Genomic DNA, 27225 nt, shown 5'->3' with positions numbered 1-27225 from the left:
TGTTACCCAAGGGTAGCGATAACAATTGCAAGACGCCAAACTCAACCGCCAAAGTCGCCAACATAACACATAAAATTTTCGGTTGGCTACGCAAATCACGCAACAAACGGCCAGTCGAGATCCTCAACAGCGATTTCGGCGAAGACGGCGACGAGGGCGTTGGCGAGGGCAAAGGCCAAGGAGGCGCAGGCGAGGGAGGAGGAGCAGGAGCAGCTGCCAGTGCAGCTGGCGATCAATTTTCAGTGGCAAGCGTTAAAAACAAAGCCGGCAAGCTGAATACCACACAGACAGCCACGGAGACCGCCATCGATTCAAACGAACCCAAATCTGAAAAGATGTCATCGGGCACGTTTGTGGATCGAATCGACCCGTTCGCCAAACGTTCGCTCAAGAAGAAGGGTAAAAAGAGTCAAGGTTCCTCGCGCTACAGAAATTCTCAGGATGTTGAGCTGCAGCAATTGCCGCCGTTAAAAGGTTGGATATTATTTATAAAATGCACCTTAAAACTAAACTAATCATATCATTTGTAATCCCTAGCCGATTGCTCCAGCCTAGAACAGGAGGAGCTGTTTATACGGAAGCTGCGCCAGTGTTGCGTATCCTTTGACTTTATGGATCCCGTTACGGATTTGAAGGGCAAGGAAATCAAACGGGCCGCGCTCAATGACCTATCCACCTATATAACACATGGGCGCGGTGTGCTTACGGAACCGGTTTACCCGGAAATAATTCGCATGGTAAATATTGGAGGGACTACCGCAATAACATTTCTGTTATAGTATCTTAGTATTATAAGTGTCATAAACTTAAGTACTTAAAACTAGCTCTAATATTTGTGTATTTTCCTTGACCAGATTTCTTGCAACCTATTTCGCACGTTGCCGCCCAGTGAGAATCCCGATTTCGATCCCGAGGAGGATGATCCGACACTAGAGGCTTCCTGGCCACACCTGCAGCTGGTGTACGAGGTGTTCTTGCGGTTCCTGGAGTCCCAGGATTTCCAAGCGACTATCGGCAAGCGTGTGATTGATCAAAAGTTCGTTTTGCAGGTGAGTTTTGTTTAAAGAACCTTACAATTTAATCATTACTAATGACTTTTTTATTCTAAACAGCTGTTGGAGCTTTTCGATTCGGAGGATCCTAGGGAGCGGGACTTTCTGAAGACGGTGTTGCATCGCATATATGGAAAATTTTTGGGACTGCGGGCTTTTATACGAAAACAAATCAATAACATATTCTTGCGATTTATTTACGAGACGGAGCACTTCAATGGAGTCGGTGAGCTTTTGGAGATCCTTGGCAGGTGGGTGTCTTACATATGAATAATTAGTTTTTTATACAAATAATAATGGATTTTTCGTTTATTTAGTATCATCAACGGATTCGCACTGCCCCTGAAGGCCGAACACAAGCAGTTTCTGGTTAAGGTCCTATTGCCGCTGCACAAAGTCAAATGCCTGTCGCTCTACCACGCTCAACTGGCGTATTGCATTGTACAATTCCTAGAGAAGGATCCATTCCTTACCGAACCGGTGGTGCGTGGCCTGTTAAAGTTCTGGCCCAAGACGTGTTCCCAGAAGGAGGTCATGTTCCTGGGCGAGATCGAGGAGATACTTGATGTGATCGATCCGCCGCAGTTTGTCAAGATCCAGGAGCCGTTGTTCCGCCAGATTGCAAAATGCGTGTCAAGTCCACATTTTCAGGTGAGTTAAGGATATTGCCTTAAAAGAACCTAAAATAATATACATAATATTTTTCCTTCAGGTTGCTGAGCGAGCTCTTTACTTGTGGAACAATGAGTACGCCATGTCGCTGATCGAGGAGAACAATGCGGTCATCATGCCCATCATGTTCCCGGCCCTTTATCGCATCAGCAAGGAGCACTGGAATCAAACCATCGTGGCGCTTGTCTACAACGTTCTGAAGACGTTCATGGAGATGAACTCGAAGCTGTTCGATGAGCTGACCTCCAGCTACAAAGCGGAGCGGCAAAAGTGGGTGTTAAATACTGAGTGAAATGAGCAACAAATGATAAACATTATCTTCACTGATTTTTCCAGGGAAAAGAAACGTGAGCGGGACCGCGAGGAGCTGTGGAAGAAGCTGCACGAACTCGAATCCAATCGTTCTAGTGGGCGCACCGCCGGCGGCAGCGCTACGACATCGAACAGCGCTTCTACCGCGGCGTCAACGTCCCTGCAGCCACCCAGCACCGCTGGCCTGAACTCTCATCAGCAGCAGTCGAATAGCAGCAGCAGCGGCAGCCTGTCCAGCGGCGGAGCCGGCGGCGACAATAATCCTGCGACCACAAATGCGAAAATCAAACAGGATAAGGCGGACAACTAAGCAGCATCAACGCAAGGCGCGCCCGAAACTAACAATAAAACAAAAACAAAAGCAAAAACCAACATCAGTAAGAGCAGCGTAAGCGTAACGCGCGTTATTCGATATCCGTAAACGTAAACGTCAGAGAGACAGCAGCAACCACACATCTAAAGGAGAAATAAATAGTTATACTAAACCACACATATGCTAAACTTTAAAACCAGAAAATATAAAACTAAAATGTATACTCGATTGACAAGACACCAACCAAGCTCTGAACCCCAGGAGGACGCTTGGGCGGCTGTTGAAGAGAGGAGGTAGAACCGAAATCTGGAGCGGGAGCTGAATCAGATCCCGGGGCGTGTGTGTGTTAAGAAGGCTTGAGTGCGGCATAAAAAAAGAATGAAATCTTTATAAATAATGTATCTTACAACTACAGCAACACACACTCACACACACACACGTGCGCGACACGTATAAATATATATTACAAAAAGAAGAAAAATAATTATTAATTACGTTTAAGCGAAAAACAAGTTGAATAAAGAGAAATCATGTTAGTAAGTGAAAAAGTGCAGAAGAGCGATAAAACTATAACGGACGATTGACGATTGTTGAAGCGCATTGAATATTATTAACTAAACATATTGCTAACTAGCATAGATCAGCCATCCTATCCCCGCCACCCACAAACACAACAACCTAGATGTTCACTTGCTAAGTATTTGCGTTCATTTGAAATGTGTAAAATAGTTGAAACTGCGCTGCATCCTCAGATTTTGATTTTTTTTTTCTCTCAATTTCTCCATAGAACGGCGTGTCTTAGTCCAGATTTCCCACTGAATTGTATATAAAATAACCGAGAGAACTGTGCTCCCTCCCCCTTGAAACCCAGAATGAAACTTTGTTACTTAGCTTTAAGTGTTGCACACTCCGTCAAGACTTCTCGAAAACAGAAATTCCAACAATTCCCGCTAAATGCCTGCGCAGTTACGATGTTACGCGATGCAAGAACAAGAAAACAAAAAGCCAAGTTTTAGTACATTGTTGAAGTGTCTGCTAAACGGGCCAAGATAGACAGGGAGCCGGCATAAATCTATAAATAATTAAGAATACAATTAACTACCATAACGTACGATAAACGCTGATCTATATGAATGTATGTAAAAACAAAAATATATATCTCCAAGCTGAGGAATAGGCGCATGCGCGGTAAAATGAATACAAATATTGAGTATCGAGCATTGTAAAAAGGATAAGCTAGAGAAACCAACAACCAGGCAAAAACGATAGTTTATAGAACAAGGTTATGGAAAATTCAGCTTGGCATAGTCTCTACCCCTCACCCCATATGATAATTGGCATCTTGCGAAACATTTCCACAGTCCACTCCAGGCTCGATGCATCTATGATATCCTTTGAATATCTCTGAGGAAAGCGGTCCAGTATCCGGTGGTATCCCACATAGTTTTGCAAATTCCTTTCGGACTCTTCTCCTCGATTTAATAACTAACTTAATTTCAATCCTCACGGAAATGCGCACAATTGTCATTCGATTTGCTAAACAATACTTTCAATTGTAAATAATGTAGCCAAGTTAAAGGTGGGCAATACTTTTGGACCGCTTTCCCAGCATTCTCACTATCACTCTCACTCACTCACACTTAGCCGCACTCATAGTAAGGAAATATATAAAATTTATATATGAAATATACTATGCATATGTATGTTTGTTCATTCAACTCTCACGCCCATTACAAAGTATAGAAGCATGCATTATAGGAGCCAGAAAAAAGAAGAAAACTAGGAGCAGAGGCGGCGATAGGGAATATCCACTAATGAATGTCTCTCATTAGGCGAAACCGCAAAAGTTCATATAATATTAAAGATAATTGTGTCTGTGAATCGTGAGTTATTATACACATATATATGTATACATATATTGCAAACAAAACAAAAACTGGAAAATAAGAAAAAAAAAGTATAAAAAAATCTAAAGGAAACGTAAAAGTTAGCGTTATTATTAAATATGTTTGTAAAACGTCAAAAATATGCAACAATACAGAAGCGAGGGAAGAGCAGCGTATAAAGTGCATCAACTAAAGAGTCATCGGCTAGAGCAGAGAGTATATTTCGAAAACAAAAATTGAACCTATGGACTAAATACTAAGCAACGTGTGTAAGAAAGTTTTGCATCTTTATATTAGCGTGTAATTAAAAAGAAAATAGCTAAACAAAGCCCAAGCCTAAACAGCAATTACAACTAGAGCTACTACAAAGAACCCACGATTATCATCCCCCTCCCATTGAGAAGCAATAGCGATCAGATCAGATCAGATAACCCCGAGCGTTAGGACCTACTGCCTTTAAAGATCCCAAGAAGAACACCAAAAATAAGAAGAAAAACAGGACTGTAGAATGTTAAAGTCAAAGGCAGAAGTTCTTGGCCTGTGTTTGTTATGCCAATCCCGTAACACCAAACTCTATTCCTAACTAGCAGATCCATATAACACACGAATCACGAATAGGACCCATCTCTAGTTAACGTTGATGTTCGCATAGGATGCCAATCAGAAAAAGAAAAGAAAACATATTCAAATAATGCAAATGTAAAAACGAAACAAGAAATCAAGTAAACAACAAGCAACAAATAAAATAAATAAAAATGTTGAAAAAGAATGCCTAATAAACGATAAAAATACATATATAAGTCAAGTGGTTTAACGATTATTGTCTCTTCATTTCTGTTTGTTTTGTGATCGATCAACAACACACTTCTGTTGCACTCTGAGTTAACCTGTTTAGTCCGCTTTCAACTTATATCGTAACTTTAACTATAGTTTCTATTATTGTATTTATATGTATAAACCAATCGAGGATGTTAAATCGTAACTGCAACAGCTGCCTAGAGCCAGTTGAGCTAAGAAGTATAAGCAAAAGCAAAACTCGTTAAGTACTTTTAGAGACAAAACCCTGTACTGTACTAAGAAGTGTACTAAAAATAAAGTCGCATTAACAACGTTGCATCAAGAAAACAAATGAAAATGCCGAAAAAAAATCGGAAAACACGGAGAAAGCTAACAAATACCAACAACAATAAGAGCAAAAAATAGTTAAAGCGCTTAAACAATATAAATACTATGGATACTAACAATGAAATGAGAGGAGAGGAGCCGATGATGATGGAAAAGGATAAATATATATGTGAATTATGTATTTTCTTATGTTCTAGACTTGTAAAAAAACCTATCGTATATGACACATGCTATTATTACGTATAACTTTGAGTTCTTGTTCTATAGGACGGTGTGCGGGGATTTCGATTGTTTTCTTGGGTTAAAGGCACACTGCACCACACTCACCCAAACACCCACACACCCAGACTCACTCATACACTCACTCGAACACACACAACTAAACAAAATCTTATGCTGAGAGTAAATATAAAGAGTAAATTATAATTACACAAACATAAATGGGAATAAATATATATAGGTATATATACAACATGCATATATATATAACAAAAAATATATATACAAGAGCATCGGAAAACAAAGGTTTAGTTGATTGCTTTCGAAATCCAGGCAGAAAAGAGAATATGCGATGAGAAAATAACTAATGGCGAGAGGCAGCAGAAAAAATTGAAATTGCATGGCGCAGACAAAAAGAAATATTTAGCTGCAAGCAGAATTAACCAAAAATGATTAAAACCCAAGTAAAACATGAAAAAAACACAAAAACTGAATGAATGAGTACGAGCAAAACGGAGAGAAAAGAAGCAAAGAGATCAATCAACAATAAAAAATTAATAAATACAAAATAAAACACAAAACTTGTTTGATTTTAATGCTTAGGATGATATGATATCGAGAAAAGGTTGACGTAAGCTTGGGAGCTTCGTTTTGAGATCTTTTCGGTTTTTAATCAGGAAAAAAGCGCATTTTGCGAATTGGCTTCAAAGTTTATCACTCATACGCACTGTTGCCTTAGATCCAAAAGGTAGTTTGAACTATGAGGCGTAGATTTCAACTATACATTTGTTCTTTTTTGCTCTCCCTTTTTAAAACGATATTAATAAAATGACATGTTTAGAAATGGGAGAACAATTTGGTTCGTCTAAATTCTAACTGTCATACGTGTCGTATGAGTAATTTTCTTTTAGAACGCCTAAATCTTAGAACAAAATTTTTTGTTTTAAAATTTATTATTACACACAAACACTATTTAAAACTAAACTTTTAACGGATTTTCAGCAAAAAACAAATAAGAAGCATTTTCACCTCATTTAAACGAGAGAATGATTAATCTATTTGAAAGAAGACTCTTTTAAAAAATATACCATCCGGTTTTTGCATATTTTAGCAATCAGCTTTTGTTAGTTAAAAAGCTAATAAAATCATAGAGCTTGGCCACAAAAGCTTTTCGTTGCAGTTGGTTCGCTGCCGTCGTCAGGTGCAGTTGGAAAATCGCGAGAAAAATCAATATTTAAATATTCCACCCACTCGCTGCATATTCTCCCGTGATCCTCCTTGATGAAGTGGGAGAATTATTGCGACTTTGTGGCCGGATGTTTTGGCGGTGAGTGGAAAAGCTCCAGCTTGAACCGATCATCGAGCATCCCATATTGGGCGAAACTCTGTGAATGACGCAATGCAGAACCAGATGATTAGGCCACTTGTTGAGAGAGGCACAGGCACACAGCCCCTGCGGAAAACGGGCGCCATGGCCAAGTTCACGTGCATCGCCCCTGATCCATCGGATTCTTGGCAAGCGGCTTTCGGCGGTTCAACATGTGTTTCTTCAACTTTGTGGCTGCAATTTTTAATTAATTTATGCTGTGTATATGTTTATTATTTTATTAAGGTGCCTGTGGGGTGCTGGTGGCCCACCCACTCGACACAATCAAAGTATGGCAACAGGCCTCAAATTCATCCGTCGTGACAGCCATTCAACAGATCTATAGTCGCAACAATGGGGTAAGTTGGCAAAAAAAATTACGTCGAGTTGGGGCTTTAGAAAAACTAAATCATTTTTGGCTATTTGTGGAATTTTTAGCAATTTTCTTTTACAAAAATATCTAAAGAATTTTTAAAGTATGCAATATATTTGATATTTTTAGGGCCGCTTTCTCGAGTCCCTGTCAAAGTCCCTGATAGCTATCTGTTCGAAAAACTTAAAGACCAGATAAACTGTTCGTAAAAGCAAATCCGCTTTCTCGACTGCTTTAATTTATCTGAACGAGAAACAATTACAGAGTGCTGTTAACGCACTGTAACGTGCAAAAAATGGCATGCTTCGATTATTTCATCAGCTGTTTGGGTATAATTCAAAGGAAAAGTCAACTGTGATTTCGTTTTTTCTTCATAGTTGGCTTTGGGAAATCAGCTGTCATTCTATCGAGTCGAAAACGCTTAACAGGGACTCCGAGTCCCTGTCAAAGTTAGCTCTCACATTTATGCTCGAGAAAGCCAAAATGCCTTAGCAGGGACATTATCTGTTCGAGAAATGTTAGCCGGCACTCGAGAAACCGGCCCTTAGCCAATTAAAATGTATTAATATTAATTTTGTTTGCCTTTTAATGCCTCTTTTAATATTTTTGGAAATTGGTAAAATCTTTTAATAAATAGGAATTAAAGCCATGAAAAGGTTAACTGAAGCTTAAAATATATAAATACAAAAAATTTAAAAAAATTTTGATGTCTATTAATTGTTATGTTTTTAACAAATTCCGAAGCTTTTGTAGGTAGTTTTAGTTGGTTTTAATTTAGTAGAAGTAGATTTCTATGGCACATCCTAAACCCTGACTTGACGTAATCCCTTATGGAGGTAATAGGTGTAATCGGTCGGCATCGCTTTAAAGGTCAACGGCTTCTACAGGGGCATGTTCTTCCCGTTCATCTCGACGGGGGCGATCAACTCACTGCTCTTCGGCATCTACGGCAACCACCTGCGGCAGCTGAGGAAGGTGTGCCACAGTGATTACCAGCGGGAGCAGCTGGAGTACCACAACATGTTCCTGGCGGGCTCGGTGGCGGGATTCGTCCAGTCCTTCATCGCCTGTCCCATGGAACTGATCAAAGTCCGTCTGCAGACAGCGACCTGTAGGTTTTGACATGATTATACTATCCTAGAAGTGGAAAGCTAATCTCCGAAAGCCCACAGATTACAATGACTACCTATACGGGCAGCGGCGAACGGCCTTTGGCACTTTCAAAAGGATACTCAAGACTGACGGGATCTCGGGACTTTACCGCGGCCTATTGCCCATGATGTGCCGGTGAGTTTGGATAAAAGAGCTCAAAACATTTGGTATTCTTTGAAAGAATGCGTTTCCTAGCCTATAAAGTAGTAAAGTTCTGTGATTAGTTCATTAATTTATAAGGAATTCCTTGCAACACCAGGAAATATAAATGAAACAAATTTAATTTAATTTACAAAAAAAGTATACTTACAATGTATGCCCTTCGTATACTATGTTTTCTAATATTAATTAGTTCATTAATGATAAACCAGTAAACAATAGAAATATCCTGCTAATTGAAGGTGCAAATATAGTGAGTCATCCCAAAAAATGTATTTTATTGGCGTACAATAAGAATCCTTCAAGGTGAACCCCTTCTATAGAAGGCTTATATCACTTTCACAACTATCAAAGAGACTTCAATTGAAATTCGTAGGGAATTTTTATAAAGAGTTTTTACGTACCAATTATATGCAATTAGTCGATTTATTGAAACCCAAAATGGGGAGGTCCCCTTTAACTTTGGCTTTGTGGTTTTATTTGGCGATCGGACGTGAGTAAGTCAAAACCAAAACTTGTTTCACCGACTTGACGTTCATTCATGAAATCGGTTAGCGAGGTTATTGATACGAAGATTACTTCTTAGATGCATTTAAACGGAAATTCCCCCTCTCTTTATATTTTTGGATTAGCTTGCAATATTTATTTTTGGAGGAGACTTTAATCCGAATTTTAAGAGCAAAGGTTCTCAGGAAAACTGGTTCTCTAAAGAGTAGCAAAGCAAAGAAAGCGATAGCCTATAAATATTTAAATAAACTTAGCGAATCGAAGCAAAACTGATGATTAAGCTAATAAACGAATATTAAAATCATTTAACTCATTGGCGCCAACATTTCATTGGAGACACCTGTTTTTGAGTCTGAAAGGCTTAATTTTTAACTTTTTTAAATATATTAAAATAAATACAAATTATTTCCATTTACAGCGACGTCCTGCCCTATGGAATCTACATGCTGGCCTATCGCCAGGGCGTTGACTACATGGACAGCCGGGACTTTGTGCGCCGACGACGCAGTCAGTCGGATGGATCCAGTGTAAACCTGCTGGTCACCACTTTGGCTGGAGCCTGGGCCGGCGTCATATCGTGGGTGTGTGTCATTCCGTTCGACGTGGTCAAGACGCTGATGCAGGCGGACGAGAACCACAAGTACCGGGGGATCTTCCACTGCGTGCGGGTGCAGTACAGGGCCTACGGCTGGAGGAGCATCTTCCGGGGCAGCTGGATGCTGGTGGCACGAGCGGTGCCCTTCAACGCGGCCACCTTCCTGGGCTACGAGTCCGCCTTGGAGTGGTGCCAGCGGTGGAACGGGGATACCTATGTATGACCCAGAAGGACCAATGGTGGTGATTAAGAGCTTTAACTAGTTTGTATGCTGTGTACTTTGATATCCCCTTAAACGAGTGTGATGGAAACTTAATAAACTATTTAAGCTTTTTCTAAATTATATTTTTATAACTGTAACGTCATTTCTTTAAAAAAAGGGTGTATTTTTAGACCATTGCAGATGGTATTTTAATATTTTTGTCAGGTAGTAAGGTGTGTGTTCGGAAGTAGAAACCATAACGTCATTCTAGCCCCCAAAAGTCGTCGCCCGACACCCCAACCAGTTGGCAAACCAATGCACGTACGTCTCAGATTTAATTCGATTTTCGATATAAACCAGACATCTAGCTCGTAAGCAGACAGTTATTAATTTGACCCACAGCGCGACGGTACTCATTTCTTGCCGCGAAAGAGTCCTCGAAAATCTCTCGGCCAGAGAATTGACAACATCCTGTCTTCCTGCTAACCGAATCCGATCGTGGCATTAATTTATTTCGAAATATTTAATGAATGATTAGTGAAAACGAATACGAAAACGAATACGAAAACGAAAACGAAAACAAAAACGAAAACGAAAACGAATACGAATACGAATACGAAAACGAATACGAATACGAAAACGAAAACGAAAACTCAACTTCCAATATCAGTTTTAAAGTACTCGATAGAACAAATTGTAAGTTTACGATACTATCTATTTATCCTGTCAATATCATATAATAATTTTATCTGTGGGTGCTTCTCGTGACTATCTCAGTAATCACTGATTAAGGTGGAAAAGAACAGCCGAATAATCAGTGAAAAATGATCAATGATAAAATTATCAATTTATGAAAAATATATAAATTATTTGCAGTTTAATCCAACATGACTCTTGGAGTGAAGGTGTGCACGTTTCTCGTGATTCAGACTTTTGTCCTGACACAATCAACCACACATGGTAATTATTAAGTATTTGAAATATTACTTTATTTAGGGTAATCCGTTCCATACATATTGCAAACATATTTCCTAGGATTGTTCGTAAGATATCGGGATCCAATCTGTTTTTAAATTTTACGGACAATTGATGGATTTACTAAAAGGTTTATTACTGCAAAATGATCTCATTAAATAGTATGGTAAGACTATGTACGTGTTCCCAATTCCAAACTAATTTAAAATCGGGGTTCATCGATTTCTTAACTTTTATACCCAATAATTTTAATAAAGAACAAGAGAGAACGTTATAGTCGGGTGCCCCGACTATCAGATACCCGTTACTCAGGTAAAGGGAGTGCGAGGGAGATGGAGATAGAGATAAAAAACGTTGATCACGCATAACTTTTTAACGAATTGTCCGATTAGAAAAATTTCTTCTACATTTCGATAGGTATTGATAAACACAATAAAACTGCATTTTTACTTTTTCAAAATATTAAAATTTTTAAAATCGTAAATAAGCGATTGTGGGCGTTAGAGGGGGCGTGGCACCATTTTGAAACAAACTTGCGCTGCGTAGGAACTCCTAAAATCTGCATGCAAAATGCCAATCTTCTAGCTTTTATAGTTTCTGAGATCTCAGCGTTCATACAGACAGACAGACGGACAGACGGACAGACAGACGGACATGGCTAGATCGACTCGGCTAGTGATCCTGATCAAGAATATATATACTTCATGGGGTCGGAAACGCTTCCTTCTCCCTGTTACATAATTTTGCACGAATACAATATACCCTTTTACTCTACGAGTAACGGGTATAAAAATGATCTCATGTTATAGGAGTAAAAGACCTTTATAGATTATTAATTTAAGACCTAATTAAAATCTTTTTCAGTGTTTAAAGATTGTCCGCTCAATGAAAAGTGCGTAAGAATATCCCTGTGCCCGCACATGAAGCCTTTTGCCGAGACAATGCCACACATACGGTGTGGACGCGATATCAAGGCTGATTCCTTAGACCAGAGGCTCCTCGTTTGCTGCCCAGATCCTGGCAATGTCCTGCCGAATGAGGACATCTGTGGACGAAGGCCGGGCAGTTTTCGAATTTATGGTGGAACAGAGGCTAAGCCCGACGAGTTCCCATGGATGGCCATGTTGCTAGACAAAAGGGGCAAAACAAAATGTGCGGGATCCTTGATCAACAATCGGTATGTTCTAACTGCAGCCCATTGTGTGAATCGGTGGTCTGTCACATCCGTTCGCCTGGGCGAACATGTCAGATCCACCAATGCCGACTACTTCAAGCTAGATTCTAGGAAGCCGGATGCTCCGTACTTACAAATAGATGTGATGCATATTGAGAAACATGATGGTTTCAATGAAATATTTTATGAATACCCGGATGATAGTATGAACAACGACATCGCCCTGCTGCGACTTAAGCGGCCAGTAAGGTGAGTAGGGATTTCCTGAAGATAGTATTATTTGAACAACCCACTTTTTTTCAGCTATACCAAAGTAATTAGACCAATTTGTCTCCTGGGCAGTCACATCTCCTCGCAATATTGCCAAACAAGTCCCGAATTCGAAATCGCCGGCTGGGGTTATACCGAAAATAATACTCCCAGTGATGTCTTGTTGAAAGCCACCATCAAGGAAACGGAGTTTTGGACCATGTGTCCAACCAACATTAAACACAAACCCTTTTGGGAGACCAGAATATGTGCGGGTGGTCAGGAGGGAAGGGACACATGCTTTGGCGACTCCGGTGGTCCACTGATGGCCACTAAAACATCAGATAATTACAAAGAATTCGTATATCTAGCTGGCATCACCTCCTACGGACCAAGAAACGAATGCGGAGAGCCAGGTGTCTATACAAGAACTGAAGCCTATATCTATTGGATTCTGTACCACATAATGCCTTGAATTTTTAGTGAAATTTTTTTGATATTATTCATTTTACATAAATAATATAAAGTTCTCTTATCACGCTATCCCTTTTATATCAAATAATTAAACTTGTACTGTCCATAACTCACAACTTTGCTTACAATAAAGATCAGAAAAGCAAGCAAAACGCATGCGTTTATTGTTCACAATACTGAAATCGTAATGTCAATCAATCAAATAGCTTCCGAAAAAATGGAATTGACGGAATGACGAATAAGAGTCATTTGGTATGCTGTCTTGCATTCGCAGACCTAGACTTTAAAGGCTACATTTTTATCAATTTTACTTGAACCCAGTAATATTTTTTACCATATACATACCTATATATAAATATTACGTTAAAGCACATTTGAAAGTGTGATATGAGGGTATTGAGTGTTCTGATTTGTAGTTTAAGTTTTAAAGAAAGCTCGAATGATATAACTTCTTTACGGGATAGTTAATAAAATCCTTAAAAGGGGCCGCAAAATAAATGCTAATCTAATATTTCCTCAATAGGAATTAACAAAAACTGAATCATCTAAAGTATTTAACTTATATTATTGTTCCGGAGGATGTTTAAATATTACGTCACAAAAAAAAAATCATTTACACTATGATTTTGAGAAAAAGGACCCGAAAACTCAGTTTTTAGCGAACGGATTCTTAGTTTATCCATCCAAACCAAAAAACTTTAATATTTGTAAGATTTTTCTTTACTAGAGTTATTAGCAAAAGAATGGCGAAGTCTAGAAAAGACAATATTATAATGAGTTTTTTTGGCAAGAATTATGCTTTAGATAAAAATAATTGAAACGGTTTCTGTAACACCGAGATTTGCTTTTAGGGAGAAATTTGATTGGAAGAGATTTCTGTGACACCCTCGAATAAACTATTTACGCTTTTTATATATTCTATTTTTACGAATTTTTATAACTGTAACGTCATTTCTTTAAAAGGGTGTATTTTTAGACCATTGCTGATGATTTTTTTCAGGTAATAAGGTGTGGATTCGGAAGTAGACACATAAAGTGATCGCCCGACGCCCCAACATTGGGCAACCAATGCACGTCTCACCAAAAAAACCTCTTAACGAGCTAAAAAGAAAAGTGACGATCGCACCATCAACATCCACAGTTTTTGACATCACATGTTGTGACGAAAAATGCTTGTAAATAAAAATACTTTATAAAATGTTCTTAATCGGTTCGATCTTGTAAAATATTTATTTATACTATATTTTTATTCGGTACGCTGCAATAGATTATGCTTTTGCAGACGAAATGCGGACCGATTGAGAATATTTTATAAGGTATATTTATTTAGCCAAATGCACATGCATTTTTCGTCACAAAATGTGATTTTTAATTTTGCCGCTATATAATAGTAGTCGCCTGGTGCGCTTCGTCACTACGTTGACCGCCGTCCACAGTGATTCGATTTTGGATAAAAAGCAGACATCTAGTTCATAAGCAAACAGTTATTAATTCTCCCACAGCACGACGGTACTCACTTCTTGCCGCGGAATACTCCTCGTATACTTGATCTCTCGGAAAGAGAATTGACAACATCCTGCCAGCCGAATCCGTTCGTGGCATTCATTTATTGCGAAAATAATAAATACTAAATATAGTTAGTGAAAACGACAACGACAACGAAAACACAACTTCCAATATCCATTTTAAAGTACTCGATAGTACAAATTGTAAGCTTATGTGAATATCAACGTATCCTGTCAATATCATATAAATTAATTTTACCGTCGTGTCCCACAAGTGACAACATAATTCGCACTAGCTGTCAGCGCCTCTTTAATTAATTTTCTGATATTTTCTGAATTAGTCATAAATCAATCCGTTCCGAGCTTTAATATTCTGCATGGGTTTGTTGCCAACCCGTTTACCAAATTATGAAAAATATTCAAAGCAGCCGGCGTCTGATTTCTTTGCAGTTTAACCGTGCCTACGAAAATGACTCTTGGACTGAAGGTGTGCACTTTTCTCGTGATTCAGACTCTTATTTTGACACAATCAACCGCATATGGTAATTATTAAATATTTGATACATTATTTAATTTAGGGTAATTCGTTCGGATTTACTAATAAGTTAAATACAGAAAGCTGATCTCATGAAATAGTATTGCAAGACCTTCCTTTGTACGTGCCAAAGACTGCCAACTCGAAATCGTTGTTCATCGATTTTTTAACTTATTAACCAATTGGTTTAATAACGACAAATGATCTCATGATATGGGAGTGCAAAGCCTTTCTTTAAGCGTGTATATTATTAAAATATTTTTCAGTGTTTAAAAGTTGTCCGCTCAATGAAAAGTGCGTGAGACTATCCCTGTGCCCGCACATGAAGCCCTTTGTCGAGACATTGGACACTGAAATGTCATCCAGTCAGTGCGGACTCGATCCCGAGGTTGATTCCTTAGACGAGAGGCTCCTCGTTTGCTGCCCAGATCCTGGCAATGTCCTGCCGAATGAGAAGATCTGTGGACAAAGGCCGGGCGTTATGCGAATTTACGGTGGAACAGAGGCTAAGCCCAACGAGTTCCCATGGATGGCCATGCTACTAGACCATCGTCACAAAACAAGATGTTCTGGCTCCCTGATCAACAATCGATATGTTCTGACTGCAGCCCATTGTGTGAATCGGTGGACTGTCACATCCGTTCGCCTGGGCGAGCATGACACATCCACCGATCCCGACTACTTCATGCTAAATAACAGGCAGTGGAATACGGCTGCTCCGTACTTACAAATAGGTGTGGAGAATATTACCATACATAGGAATTTCGATGTCATTAAAAATGATGATTATGATAGTATGAAAAACGACATCGCCCTGCTGCGACTTAAGCGACCGGTAACGTGAGTAAGGATTTCCTAAATATATATCATATTTTACCAACCCAAGTTTCTTTCCTCAGCTATACCAAAGAAATTAGACCCATTTGTCTGCTGGGCAGTCATATCCCCTCGAAACCCTGGCATACCAGTCCCAAATTCGAAGTCGCCGGCTGGGGTTATACCGAAAATAATACTCCCAGTGATGTCTTGTTGAAAGCCACCATCAAGGAAACGAAATATTGGACCATGTGTCCAACCAGTATTAAACACAAACCCTTTTGGGAGACCAGAATATGCGCGGGTGGTAAGAAGGGAAGGGACACCTGCTACGGCGACTCCGGTGGTCCACTGATGGCTACCAAAACAGACAATTACACAGAATTCGTATATCTAGCTGGCATCACCTCCTACGGACCAAGAAACAAATGCGGAAAGCCAGGTGTCTATACAAGAGCTGAAGCCTATATCTATTGGATTCTGAACCATATAATGCCTTGAATTTTTAGTGAAATTTTACTGATTTTATTACTGATTTTATCAATAACATAAAGTTCTTTTATCCCGTTCTCCTTTTTATATCAATTACTTAAACTTGTATTATCCATAACTCACAACTTTGGTAAAAATAAATTCAGAAAAGCAAGCAATATGTATGTGTTTGTTGTTCACAATACCTATAAATTCAGATCGCAATAGAAATCGATCGACGAGCTTGCGAAAAAATGGAATTAAATAAGGGGATGACGAATCAGAGTTATTTAGTATGCAGTTAAGAAATTCGCGGAACTCGTCTTTGAAGGCTAAATTTTTAAAAATTGTACTTTAACCCAGTAATATTTTTTTACCATATATATATAAATATTACGCCAAAGCGCCGGCGCTATTGTTGCGGTGAATTTAAATTTGGCGTGTGCTATAAAACATTTATTAAAGCGCGTGCAGAAAATTTTGAATGGGAATTTTGAGTGTTTCGAGTTGTAGTTTCAAATTAAGCTCGTGTGATAACTCCCTAGCGGCTGGTTATAAATTACATCGTAATGAATCACCTGTAAAAAACAGTTTTAGGCTTTGTTTTAACCGCAATAAAAGGCAAACAGAATCTTAGTTCATTTATCAAAAACCTGACCAAGAGCAACTATTTATCTTTCGAACCCTAAATTTCTAATGTTTATAGGGTTTCTTTTAATGAAGTTATCAGCGAAAGAGTGACGTAGTCTTAAATTTTATGTACCGGTAAGTTAGGCTAATAGAGTGAAAAACATTTGGTATTCTTTGAAAGAAAAGCAACCTTCAACCTGTAAAGTGTATATACCACGTAGGTCCTACATATGAATATGTACATATTTATAATATTAATTAGTTCATTAATGATCATATCAACCAATAAACACTAGAACTAAACTGTAATTGAAGGACTGGCTAACTGGGAATTCCTAAGCTGGTGCACAGTTATTGAGTCATTCTAAAAAAAACTCCCCTTTATTAGCATCTAATAAATATCCTTTAAGGGGGTTCCCATTTATCAACGTCACCATTATCAATTAGACTTTAAACGTTTCCACTATGACGTTCGAAGTCATACTATTAATGGGGAGGTCCCCTTTAACTGTGCTTTTTTAAATTTGTTAAACGTTAAACGTTAGCAAGCGTTAATTAGCCTATATTAAAACTTGTTTCACCGGCTATTGGCTTATTGAATTGACGTCCATTCATGAAATCGGTTAGCGATATTATTGATAAGATTAAAATGAAAGCATCGGTAGGAAGATAACCGTAAATTACCTTGGTTTCTTCGATAGAAAGATATATTGTTGCGTTTAGACGGGTAATCGCCTTTTATTTGAATTTGAAGTCTAAAGTGTCTCAGGAAAATTGGCTTTTACACACATAAAAATCGATTGGTAAAACTAACCAATATAATAGTCAAACAGTCCCCAATCAATTCTTCAATTCAAATTTACCAATCAAATTTTTTGTGTGTATAGAGTAGCAAATTTGCGGCAGATGGCGGCAAACCGCAGATCAGGCTAAATGGGTTTAAACAGATTATTTAAATATCTCAAGTGGTAGCTAACTAATTAAATGCTAATAAATGCTTACTGGCAGATCTCGGTTTCACAAAAACAAACGATTTTAAACCAACCGAATTATAAGCTTTGAAGCAAATGTTCTTAAAATCAGAGCAATTTTACTTTAAACTTCTAGAAAACTCTACAGATTCACCAACGGTTTTAATGGGTTGGTTTCCAAACCAACCGTCCCCAAATCCGTCGCCGGTTTCGCTAGTGTCCAGTATCGATGTATTAACAACCTTATTGCTGAGTAGTGTGAGCTAACTCGAGGTCAAAAATCGGCCGCGAAGATGCGACTTTATTCCAACCACAAAATAAGTGTATATGTACACTCAAAATAAAATTAACCCTAAAGTCAAGGAAATCGCCCTACTTTTGTCTTCAAGACAAGCTCGCCCTAAATTTTAGGGTCACATTTTTCTATATTTTTGATTTTTTTTGACGTCATATTTCTAAATTTTAGGGTAATTTTACTAAATTTAAGGGCAAAAATTTCTAAAAAGTAGGAAATTTTCCTAAAAAATAGAAATTAAAAACAAAACAAAAAAACATGTTCAATCATGATTTTTTTTGTATATACGTTTGTATTATGTACTCCTCCCTATATACATATGCAGGCGTTGTGTGTCTTGTATATTGTGAATGTTAAAGGTTATGTATTTATTATTATGTATTTGCGCTTGGATTTCTTATCTAACCAAAGCCAAATGTGGTTGTAAATGTGGACTACGGGACTGCGGAAGATTGGGAATGTAGAAATTATGATTAGTTAATATTTTATGTTCATGAAAAAAACTTACAATTTTTACTTGTCCGTCGTGAGAATCGAACCCGGGTCTCCCGCGCGAGGAGCGAATGGCCTACATACTGGGCCATTGTAGCACTTAAACTTGCTGTAGCAAACCGAGCATTGTATGTAAAGGGTGAAGCGGACAACACATTTGAATACTAATTGCATAATTTTGACCATTCGCGTTTTACTTATTTACATACGTATATACATATGTATATATTTATGCTAACGCAATTTATATTATGTGTAGTATATAGAAAATAGCTGAATATAAACCTAATTATTTTTAGTTTACTGCTTGCCATCAATAAAAAAAGGAATAAAAAAAAGTAAAAAAACAAATAAAAATAAAATAAAATAAAAAAAAAATAAAATAACTTTAAAAAAAAAGTTTAAAAAATTTTGCTCTGGGACTCGAACCCGCGTCGATTCGATTGCTAACCAAGTGCTTTAACGGTCTGCGCCACGAGTACAGCCGGCCGGCAGCTGACAAGTTCTGGCATTGAACATTTTGGTGTGCCAGAGCATGTGAAAACAACTATTTCTATTTTTTAGAAAAACTTTCTACTTTTTAGGAAATGTTTCTATTATTTAGGGTTAGCTTAAGTTTAGGGTTAGGGCACTCATTTTTAGAAAAGGTGTTGCCAAAATATTTTATTATTTTCGTTTGCCTTTCTATTTTTCAGAAAATAATTTCTAATTTTAAGGGCATTTTTTCTAGATTTTAGGGTTATTTTAGTTCATGGTAACCATTTTCTACATTTAAGAAAAACTTCCTGGATTTAAGGAAAACTTTCTTGACTTAAGAAAAATTTCCTAAGATTTAGAAATAACTTTCTTGTATTTAGAAAAAAGAAATTTTAATGGCGATTTTCTAAAATTTAGGGTTAAATTTATTTTGAGTGTAGGTACTTATATGGATTTAATGTATACATGCCTGTTCCCCCTTTGTGTGTTTGCGGTTGGACATCTGAAATATTTCTTTTAAGTTCCAGGGCAATGGAGACCAAGAGTTTGGTGTAAACAGGTTCTCTCGATTGGCATAGCGTAGAAAACAATAGCCTATAACAAACGATTATTAAAATCTCATAACATCTGTTATCAGTCACCGGGCATGGGCATGAGTCATATCCTGGGTGTGAATCATTTTGTAAAAAATATAACCAAATATGGTATTAAAACAAATGGCACACAGTAATTTGCAGGGGGCAGCTCATCGATGTGTGTGTGCAGACTGTAACGAACCGCTACTCTCATAATCATAATATAGGCTAGTTGGTGTCCCGAGCCATCGGCGCACGCGAAAGATATTCTCCGGCTCTGGCTCTCGGCTAAGGGTGTGATGATCTTGCCGATGACTCGTATTGCCTTTTGCTAATAATATTTAGATACTCGCGTGCGTCACCGAACTTAAAACCGGGTCGAGAAAAACACACACAATACAACACTACGTTCCCTGACAATATCCCTTTCGCCTGACTTCACCCTTCGCCTCCCTGGATGACGTGGAGGTCTCGGTTTGCCCACCCTACCTTTGGTCGCTCATTCCCTTCGTCGCTTGACAGCCTGAGCGACCCCTTTAACCAAGTGCTACCCTATATTGCAGACAACGCTAGCTGCGGCCACTTTTCAAATTAGTTAGACATTATAAAATTTATTTACCAGCTGAAAACATAAAAACCATCACTTAAACTAAATAAGAACATGCATGAAATAAATATATAAATTTAGACAATAAATATATAAATAGGTTAAAATATAATAATTAGCTAAATAAGATTTTTAAAACTTTGTATATATGTAAATATGGTTAAGTGCAACATGGGGATTTTTGTTATTCGATTTGGAAAAGTTTCATTTAATATTTAGTTAATTTATTTTCCCCATTTAATTTGACTTCCTTCAGATTTATTATTTTTTAAATATTTTACCCTTTAATTGAAAAGACGCCCCAAGCCACTCATATTCGATTTTAGCTTTTTTAAATTTTCATTTTTTTTTCTACTTTTCTTTTCTCTGAGTGTGGCAGTTTTAGTTTCTCTAATTCCTCATATTCGTTTTCTTCTTTTGAGGTTAATTTATAATTTTTCTTTTATTTGGATTATCGCCTAATTAAAGGGGTTTTAAATAAATGTTTTTGGCCACTCACCACACTTTTTCCATCCTCCGACGAAAGCGCTTTAGTCGATACGATGAAGCTAGATAGGGATAGGAAAAATAACACACACAGAAATATGGGACTTTATGGGCCAGGGGAATATTAGGGCTTTGTGGGCATCCTTTAAAACAATCACTTAAACGGGGGCTTAAATCAAATTAAATCCCCAAATGACACTATCACCAAACAAAAATAAAATAAACTTTTTCTTCTTTTGACGAACTAGCACTTATTACCTAACCTTAAACCGACATTTAAAACTACTTTCTCCGCCTTTCCGTGGCGCTTATTCCCGGTCGACTCCCGGATCGGGATTTGGCCGGAACGAAGGGTATTTGCGGCTCGAAATAATATATTTTTTAAACTTTAAATAACTCTTGATCGCGACTAGGTTCGATCGAACCTGGGTTGTTTTTCGCCTCAATTAACCTCTTGACGGTAGTTCGTCGCCTAATCTGTGCACTGGATTACTTGGATGCGGGTTTCTTTGGGTCGGGGCATGGGTTATAGAGGGATATGACTTATCTATGATGGCGTTTACGCTGGCGTTAAACTTGCTCGCTGGATATTGTTGTGTTTGCGCATGCGCCCAGTTCTCTTCAGTCGAATTCGCCCTCTCTCTTCTCGGTGGCCTTCGAACCCACAAGCGGTTGCCTATAAAAACCCCAAAAATTATTACCAACCGGCCTATCCCCTCGCTTTTCTTTTCCTCACCCTTTATTTACGGCTCGCTGCCGATGACAAGACCTCTGTTCTACAGTGTACGTGAGCTGGCAGAGGATGGGCAGAACAATTCCCTATGCTCACTTAATAGGATGCTGCCGACCGCTGCTGTAGGGTCCTTTTTTCGAAAGGTATACCCTTTATAATTTTGGTCATTTAAATGCTGTAGCGCTGGTAGTCAAGTGGGAACGGATCGTTGCTGGCGTCATCTGTGGGGTGGTTGCCGAACTAGGGTTAGGGGTAAGAGAATGCGCAATAGGTCAACAGGGCGAAATGTCAGTTGAGATCTGCTGAGAGCGTTTACCATTTTGGCTGTTAAGGGGCTTGCCGCCAGCGGCGGAAAAGGCAACCAAATTTAATAATTTCGGCCGAGTCCTATTATTGGGGGTGAGTTTAAAATAAATGAAAGAAAATCAACGGGTCCGATCAGCAGCGCTTTGTGTGATTTATAGGCTCGGCGATCAAAGACCAGAATCTACGAAGAAGTAATAAGAGTAATTTAAAAAAAAGATGTCAGAATAGAATAGTTTTTTTTAGTTATTAATCCTAAGTAAATTCTTTTTTTATGTTATTTTAAAGTGTATTTTTGTGCTGCCAAAACTCCGGCATTGTGTTCCCTCTTTCGTAGAAAAAAGAAAAAAAAATCAAAGTTTAAAAAAAAAAATCGTATGGCCACTTACCCCCTGAAAAAAAAATTGAAAAAGGAAATTTGAAAATGAAAAAAGTGAAAAAGTGAAAGCCCCTGTGTCCCTCAAAAAAATACCTTTTTCTCATTTCGCAGCATTTTCAGCCGTCTTCGAAAAAAGCGCTTTCTTCGGGGATGCATCTGGAAAAATTGGTGAGCGTTTAAAAAAATATAACAAAATATAATTTTTGGTGATAGGCGGCAATTTCAAATTTTCTAAATTTCAAATTGTGGTAAAACCAAAAAATTCATTAAATTTAATTTGCCGAATTAAAGTTTTCCCATCAGTATAACCGGCATTACGTAATGGCCCAAGAATAAGAAAGTAAAGACAATCGCGAAATTGGGTGCCAATACCGTAGGTTTGTTAAGTTTAATCCCACAAAATCGCTTTGCGTTTGCTCTCTCGGTGTGATTCAATATGCAAGTGGGAACGGTAACATGTCGACGTAACCTAACGTAATGAAGAGTTGAAAAACCACACCGAAAGTTTTTTATATTTGTCATTTGAAGTAAATGTAAATCTAATTGGCATGCCGTCTTTAACATATATACTTTTAAAATCTATTTATTGCACCTATCCCTAGTCGTAAGAATTACCTGCTACATTTATTATATTTATGCTACCTATGATATATTATCGCCATTTATTTTTCTTATAATATTTTTACCTATTTATTATATTTATATTATTTTTTTATTTTATGTTAATCTCGGTTAGTGTGTTCAGGTATATAAATTTGTCTAGGATTTTAATTTGTTAGCAGATAAATAAAATGTTTATAATGTGGTAATTGGAGTGTTTGTCCTCGGCGGACATGAGACCCCCGTGAAGCAATAACCGCAAGAGGGGCCGTTCTGGATGAAAAGAAGATGGTTATGGAACGGCCAATGGAAGGGTGGGCTGGATGCCGCCTCCTCTACAGCTGAGGTGGTAAAGCAGCAGATCCGATCGCAGGTGTAGGGGGCCTTGCGCCCGACAAAATCCCAAGTGTAGAAGTGTTTTCTCTCCCCGGCCTTAGTTTTGGTTTGTCATTGCACGCAATCCGAGTTTGCATAGTAATCGAGAAGGCAATGACGGGTTAAAGCAAGGATCCACCCCACTAGCCGACGAGCCAAAGCCGAATGATTTTTTTGCGTTCGCTCTAACCCGTCCCTAACACCCAGCCTTGGCTCTTTATTTATATGATGTCCGTTACAATGCGTAAATCAAACGAAGTAGAAACAAGTAAAAGAAGATTAACAACGTCATCTTAGCCCGAAAGCGGATCGCTCGCAAGTATAAAAGCGCACGTCTAGTTCCTAAGCAAACAGTTATCAATTCGCCACACAGCGCGAAGGTTTTAATTTCTTGCCGCGGAATACTCCTCGTACACCTGATCTCTCGGCCATATAATTGACAACATCCTGCTAAATACTAAATATAGTTAGTGAAAACGAAAACCAATCTTCCAATAGATAGAAAAAGAAAAACTCCCTTTAGAAAATTAATTTTACCGTCGCGACGCGTCGTATCCAAAAAGTGACAACATAATTCGCACTAGTTGCCAGCACTTATTTAATTAATTCTTTGATAATCGATTTCGTCATAAATCAATCAGTTCCGAAACTCAGAACCAGAGCTCGTTAATAACTGTCGACACTTTCAATATGTTCAACAAATAACACTTATTTAGTGACACATTGGGAAAATTGTCAGAACGAAACAGTTTAATTTCTGTTTTCAGTTTTTTCTGTCTTTGCTCAACAGAAAACAGTTTGTTTTGTGTCAAATGTGTTTCTGTTTTACAGAGACAGTTATTCTGGGACAGTTATTCATATGTGTCTCAGTGCAAACAGTAAAAGTTGAAAACAAAAATTTGGTGGCACAAGTAAATCATCTTCCTCTGAGATCGATTTCAATAAGCATCGTGAATTGCCGTCGACAAGTCACCCATGCGCTGCTGAGGAATTTACCTTTTCTTTGAATTTTTAGATGGTGTCCAGTCATTATCACAAACAAAGGAAGATGCTTCGCGTGAATTTTTACAAAATAAATTATTATTCGGCAATACGAAGTTTACATATATACGCTAAAACCATATCACGCATAAAAAGTGTATTTATATAACTACATGTATGGAAAAGACTTAAAATTTTTAAGTTAGAAATAAGCACACAATCCAAAAAGACACTTATTCTGAGACAGTTATAGGTTTTGATCATTCAAAAACACTTAGGGCCGGTTTCTCGAGTCCCTGTCAAAGTTCCTGATAGCTATCTGTTCGAAAAACTTAAATACCAGATAAACTGTTCGTAAAAGCAAATCGGCTTTCTCGACTGCTTTAATTTATCTGAACGAGAAACAATTACAGAGTGCTGTTAACGCACAGAATTGTGCTGTGAAGGGTAAAAAATGACGTGCTTCGATTATTTCATCAGCTGTTTGGGTATAATTTAAAGGAAAAGTCAGCTGTGATTTCGTTTCATCTTCATAGTTGGCTTTGGGAAATCAGCTGTTATTCTATCGAGTCGAAAACGCTTAACAGGGACTCCGAGTCCCTGTCAAAGTTAGCTCTCACATTTATGCTCGAGAAAGCCAAAATGCCTTAGCAGGGACTTTATCTGTTCGAGAAATGTTAGCCGGCACTCGAGAAACCGGCCCTTATTCTGTGAGGTGAAAGCAAAAGTCTCCCTTTTTTTTTGTTATTGAGAGACAGAAATAAAGTTTGTGTCAGCCGAAATCAGTCAACAGAAAACACTTTAAAAGAAAAAATAACTGTTTTCTGTCCGAGACTGACAGAAAATTTTAGATTTTTTCTGTTTTGTGAGTAACAAGACAGTTTCAGAAATAAAAGTTAACAGTTATTTACGAGCTCTGCTCAGAACTTAAAATTCCGTTTTCGGTTTTGCTGTGGCAAAAAATTATCAAATTTATGAAAAATATATAATTTCTTTGCAGTTAACTCTGAAGCGAGTATACTAAAATGACTCTTGGAGTTAAGATAAAAACTTTGCTCGTGATCCAGACTTTTCTCCTGACACAATCAACCGCAAATGGTAAATATTAAATATATGATATTATTACTTTATTTAGGGCAGTCCGCTCAATACATATTTGCATATTTATTTCATTAAAATTCTTTTCCAATTTTAAACTACTTTAAAGTCTGCCAACTCGAAATCGGGCTTTGTCGATTACTTAACTAATTACCCAATAAGCTTAATAAACGTGTTATTAATTAAAATCTTTATCAGCGTTCAAAGATGACTGTTCGCTATATGAAAAGTGCGTAAGGCTATCCCTGTGCCCGCACATGAAGCCCTTTGCCGAGAGATTGCCACACATACGGTGTGGACTCGTTAACGAGGCTGGTTCGTTAGACCGGAGGCTCTTTGTTTGCTGCCCAGATCCTGGCAATGTCCTGCCGAATGAGGAAATCTGTGGACGAAGTCCGGGCAGTTTGAGAATTTACGGAGGAACAGAGGCTAAGTCCAACGAGTTCCCTTGGGTAGCCATGCTACTAGACATATATGGCAAAACAAAATGTTCTGGCTCCCTGATCAACAATCGATATGTTCTGACTGCAGCACATTGTGCAGTTCAGGGGAATATCAGATCCGTTCGCCTGGGCGAGCATTACAGATCCTCCAATCCCGATAAAAGAAAGCACTTGCAAATAGATGTGGAGAATATTACCGTACATAGGGATTTCGATGTCATTAAAAATGATTACCCGAATGATAGCATGGAAAACGACATCGCCCTGCTGCGACTTGAGCGGCCAGTAAGGTGAGTAAGGATAGCCAAAATATATCATATTTTACCAACCCAAGTTTCTTTCCTCAGCTATACCAAAGAAATTAGACCCATTTGTCTGCTGGGCAGTCATATCTCCTCGAAACACTGGCATACCAATCCCAAATTCGAAGTCGCCGGCTGGGGTTATACCGAAAATAATACCCTCAGTGATGTCTTGTTGAAAGCCACCATCAAGGAAACGAAATATTGGACCATGTGTCCAACCCACCCCAAACACAATCCCTTTCTGGAGACCAGAATATGCGCGGGTGGTAAGAAGGGAAGGGACACCTGCTACGGCGACTCCGGTGGTCCACTGATGGCTACCAAAACAGACAATTACACAGAATTCGTATATCTAGCTGGCATCACCTCCTACGGACCAAGATACGAATGCGGAAAGCCAGGTGTCTATACAAGAACTGAAGCCTATATCTATTGGATTCTGAACAACATAATGCCTTGATATTATAAACTTTACATGAACTTCATAAAGTTATCTTATTCCGTTCTCCCATTTTTAACTAAACTTTTTAATTAAACTTGTATTACCCATAACATACAACTTTGCATAGAATAAAGATCATAAGGATTCTGCATGAGCATAATCATAGTGCCCGTCGATCTATCCATGTTTTTCAAGTCATGACTCCTGTGCAGTGGCGGATCTACAATTTGGGTCGGGGTTGGATATAAAAAAAATGTTGTTTAATACCACAGGCCGACAGTGTTTTTGTCACTCGAATTCGAGGTGATTGTTCCCCCTTATCCCCCCGTGGATCCGCGCATGCTCCCGTGACTCATGATTCTTAATCATATAACTCGTACTCACATAGTGCCTCATTGAAGGCAATTTTTTTTTCAATTTTGCTTTAAACCAGTACATGAGTAAGGGGAATCTGCATAAATTAATCGTTTGCATAAATCTTTTTGTGAGTGGTTTACGGTTTTAAAGCATAGCTCGCAAATAACTGTTGACCGATTCGTGCGGTCCCCAAATAACTGTTTTTCTCTGAGACTTTGAGCAAACTATCAGAGAGCAGCCGATTGAATTGTTCGTACAGAAATTTTGCTCGCACTCAGCCGACGAGCAGTTTTTTCGGCTTTCTTTTGCTCGGCTCGCTTACAGACCGATTGCTCCTGAACGACGTTTCAAAAAGTCTTTTGCGCATGTGTTAACGTTAACGTGCTTGGGCGATATTGCTCTCCCTTTCACTCGCACGTACTTTCAAAGGGAATACATTGTATAGTTGTATTAGTGAAAAGACTTTTTGCGATGACTTTTTCAATCGGTCTTTTAATAAGTCTCCCTGTGCGAGCGACATTCGTATCTCAAGTTCGTAACAGAG

The 27225-nt window shown here is 38.4% G+C and overlaps 4 protein-coding genes across 5 annotated transcripts; all 4 read left to right on the top strand.

Annotated features, from left to right (window-relative positions):
- Positions 1-187: 187 nt before the first annotated feature.
- wdb (serine/threonine-protein phosphatase regulatory subunit widerborst) lies at positions 188-5960 on the top strand. Its single transcript, XM_044395714.2, has 7 exons — positions 188-474; positions 538-737; positions 855-1049; positions 1113-1303; positions 1370-1703; positions 1765-1994; positions 2061-5960. The coding sequence occupies exons 1-7, from the start codon at positions 336-338 to the stop codon at positions 2344-2346; spliced, it is 1575 nt and encodes a 524-aa protein (XP_044251649.1). The 5' UTR covers positions 188-335; the 3' UTR covers positions 2347-5960.
- An 808-nt stretch (positions 5961-6768) lies between these two features.
- Positions 6769-10074, top strand: LOC108065572 (solute carrier family 25 member 45). 2 transcript variants are annotated; one of them, XM_070217516.1, is made up of 5 exons: positions 6769-6906; positions 7192-7304; positions 8189-8429; positions 8491-8605; positions 9555-10074. In XM_070217516.1, exons 1-5 carry the CDS (start codon positions 6861-6863, stop codon positions 9952-9954), a joined length of 915 nt encoding a protein of 304 aa, XP_070073617.1. In that variant the 5' UTR covers positions 6769-6860; the 3' UTR covers positions 9955-10074. The 2 variants fall into 2 exon arrangements, with proteins under 2 accessions (XP_070073617.1, XP_070073618.1); XM_070217517.1 differs by lacking the exon at positions 6769-6906 and having other exon boundaries at positions 7212-7304; positions 8206-8429.
- A 246-nt stretch (positions 10075-10320) lies between these two features.
- On the top strand, positions 10321-12951 carry LOC108065522 (spaetzle-processing enzyme-like). The gene is made up of 4 exons (XM_017153531.3): positions 10321-10629; positions 10810-10893; positions 11773-12331; positions 12386-12951. The coding sequence occupies exons 2-4, from the start codon at positions 10821-10823 to the stop codon at positions 12804-12806; spliced, it is 1053 nt and encodes a 350-aa protein (XP_017009020.3). The 5' UTR covers positions 10321-10629; positions 10810-10820; the 3' UTR covers positions 12807-12951.
- A 2201-nt stretch (positions 12952-15152) lies between these two features.
- LOC108065483 (transmembrane protease serine 9-like) lies at positions 15153-26492 on the top strand. Its single transcript, XM_070216603.1, has 4 exons — positions 15153-15685; positions 15745-16160; positions 25333-25867; positions 25925-26492. Exons 1-4 carry the CDS (start codon positions 15168-15170, stop codon positions 26340-26342), a joined length of 1887 nt encoding a protein of 628 aa, XP_070072704.1. The 5' UTR covers positions 15153-15167; the 3' UTR covers positions 26343-26492.
- Positions 26493-27225: the final 733 nt, after the last annotated feature.

This window comes from Drosophila takahashii, chromosome 3R, assembly GCF_030179915.1.
Source record: "Drosophila takahashii strain IR98-3 E-12201 chromosome 3R, DtakHiC1v2, whole genome shotgun sequence".
Lineage (NCBI taxonomy): Eukaryota > Metazoa > Arthropoda > Insecta > Diptera > Drosophilidae > Drosophila > Drosophila takahashii.
This window is presented reverse-complemented; position numbering and strand designations above follow the sequence as displayed.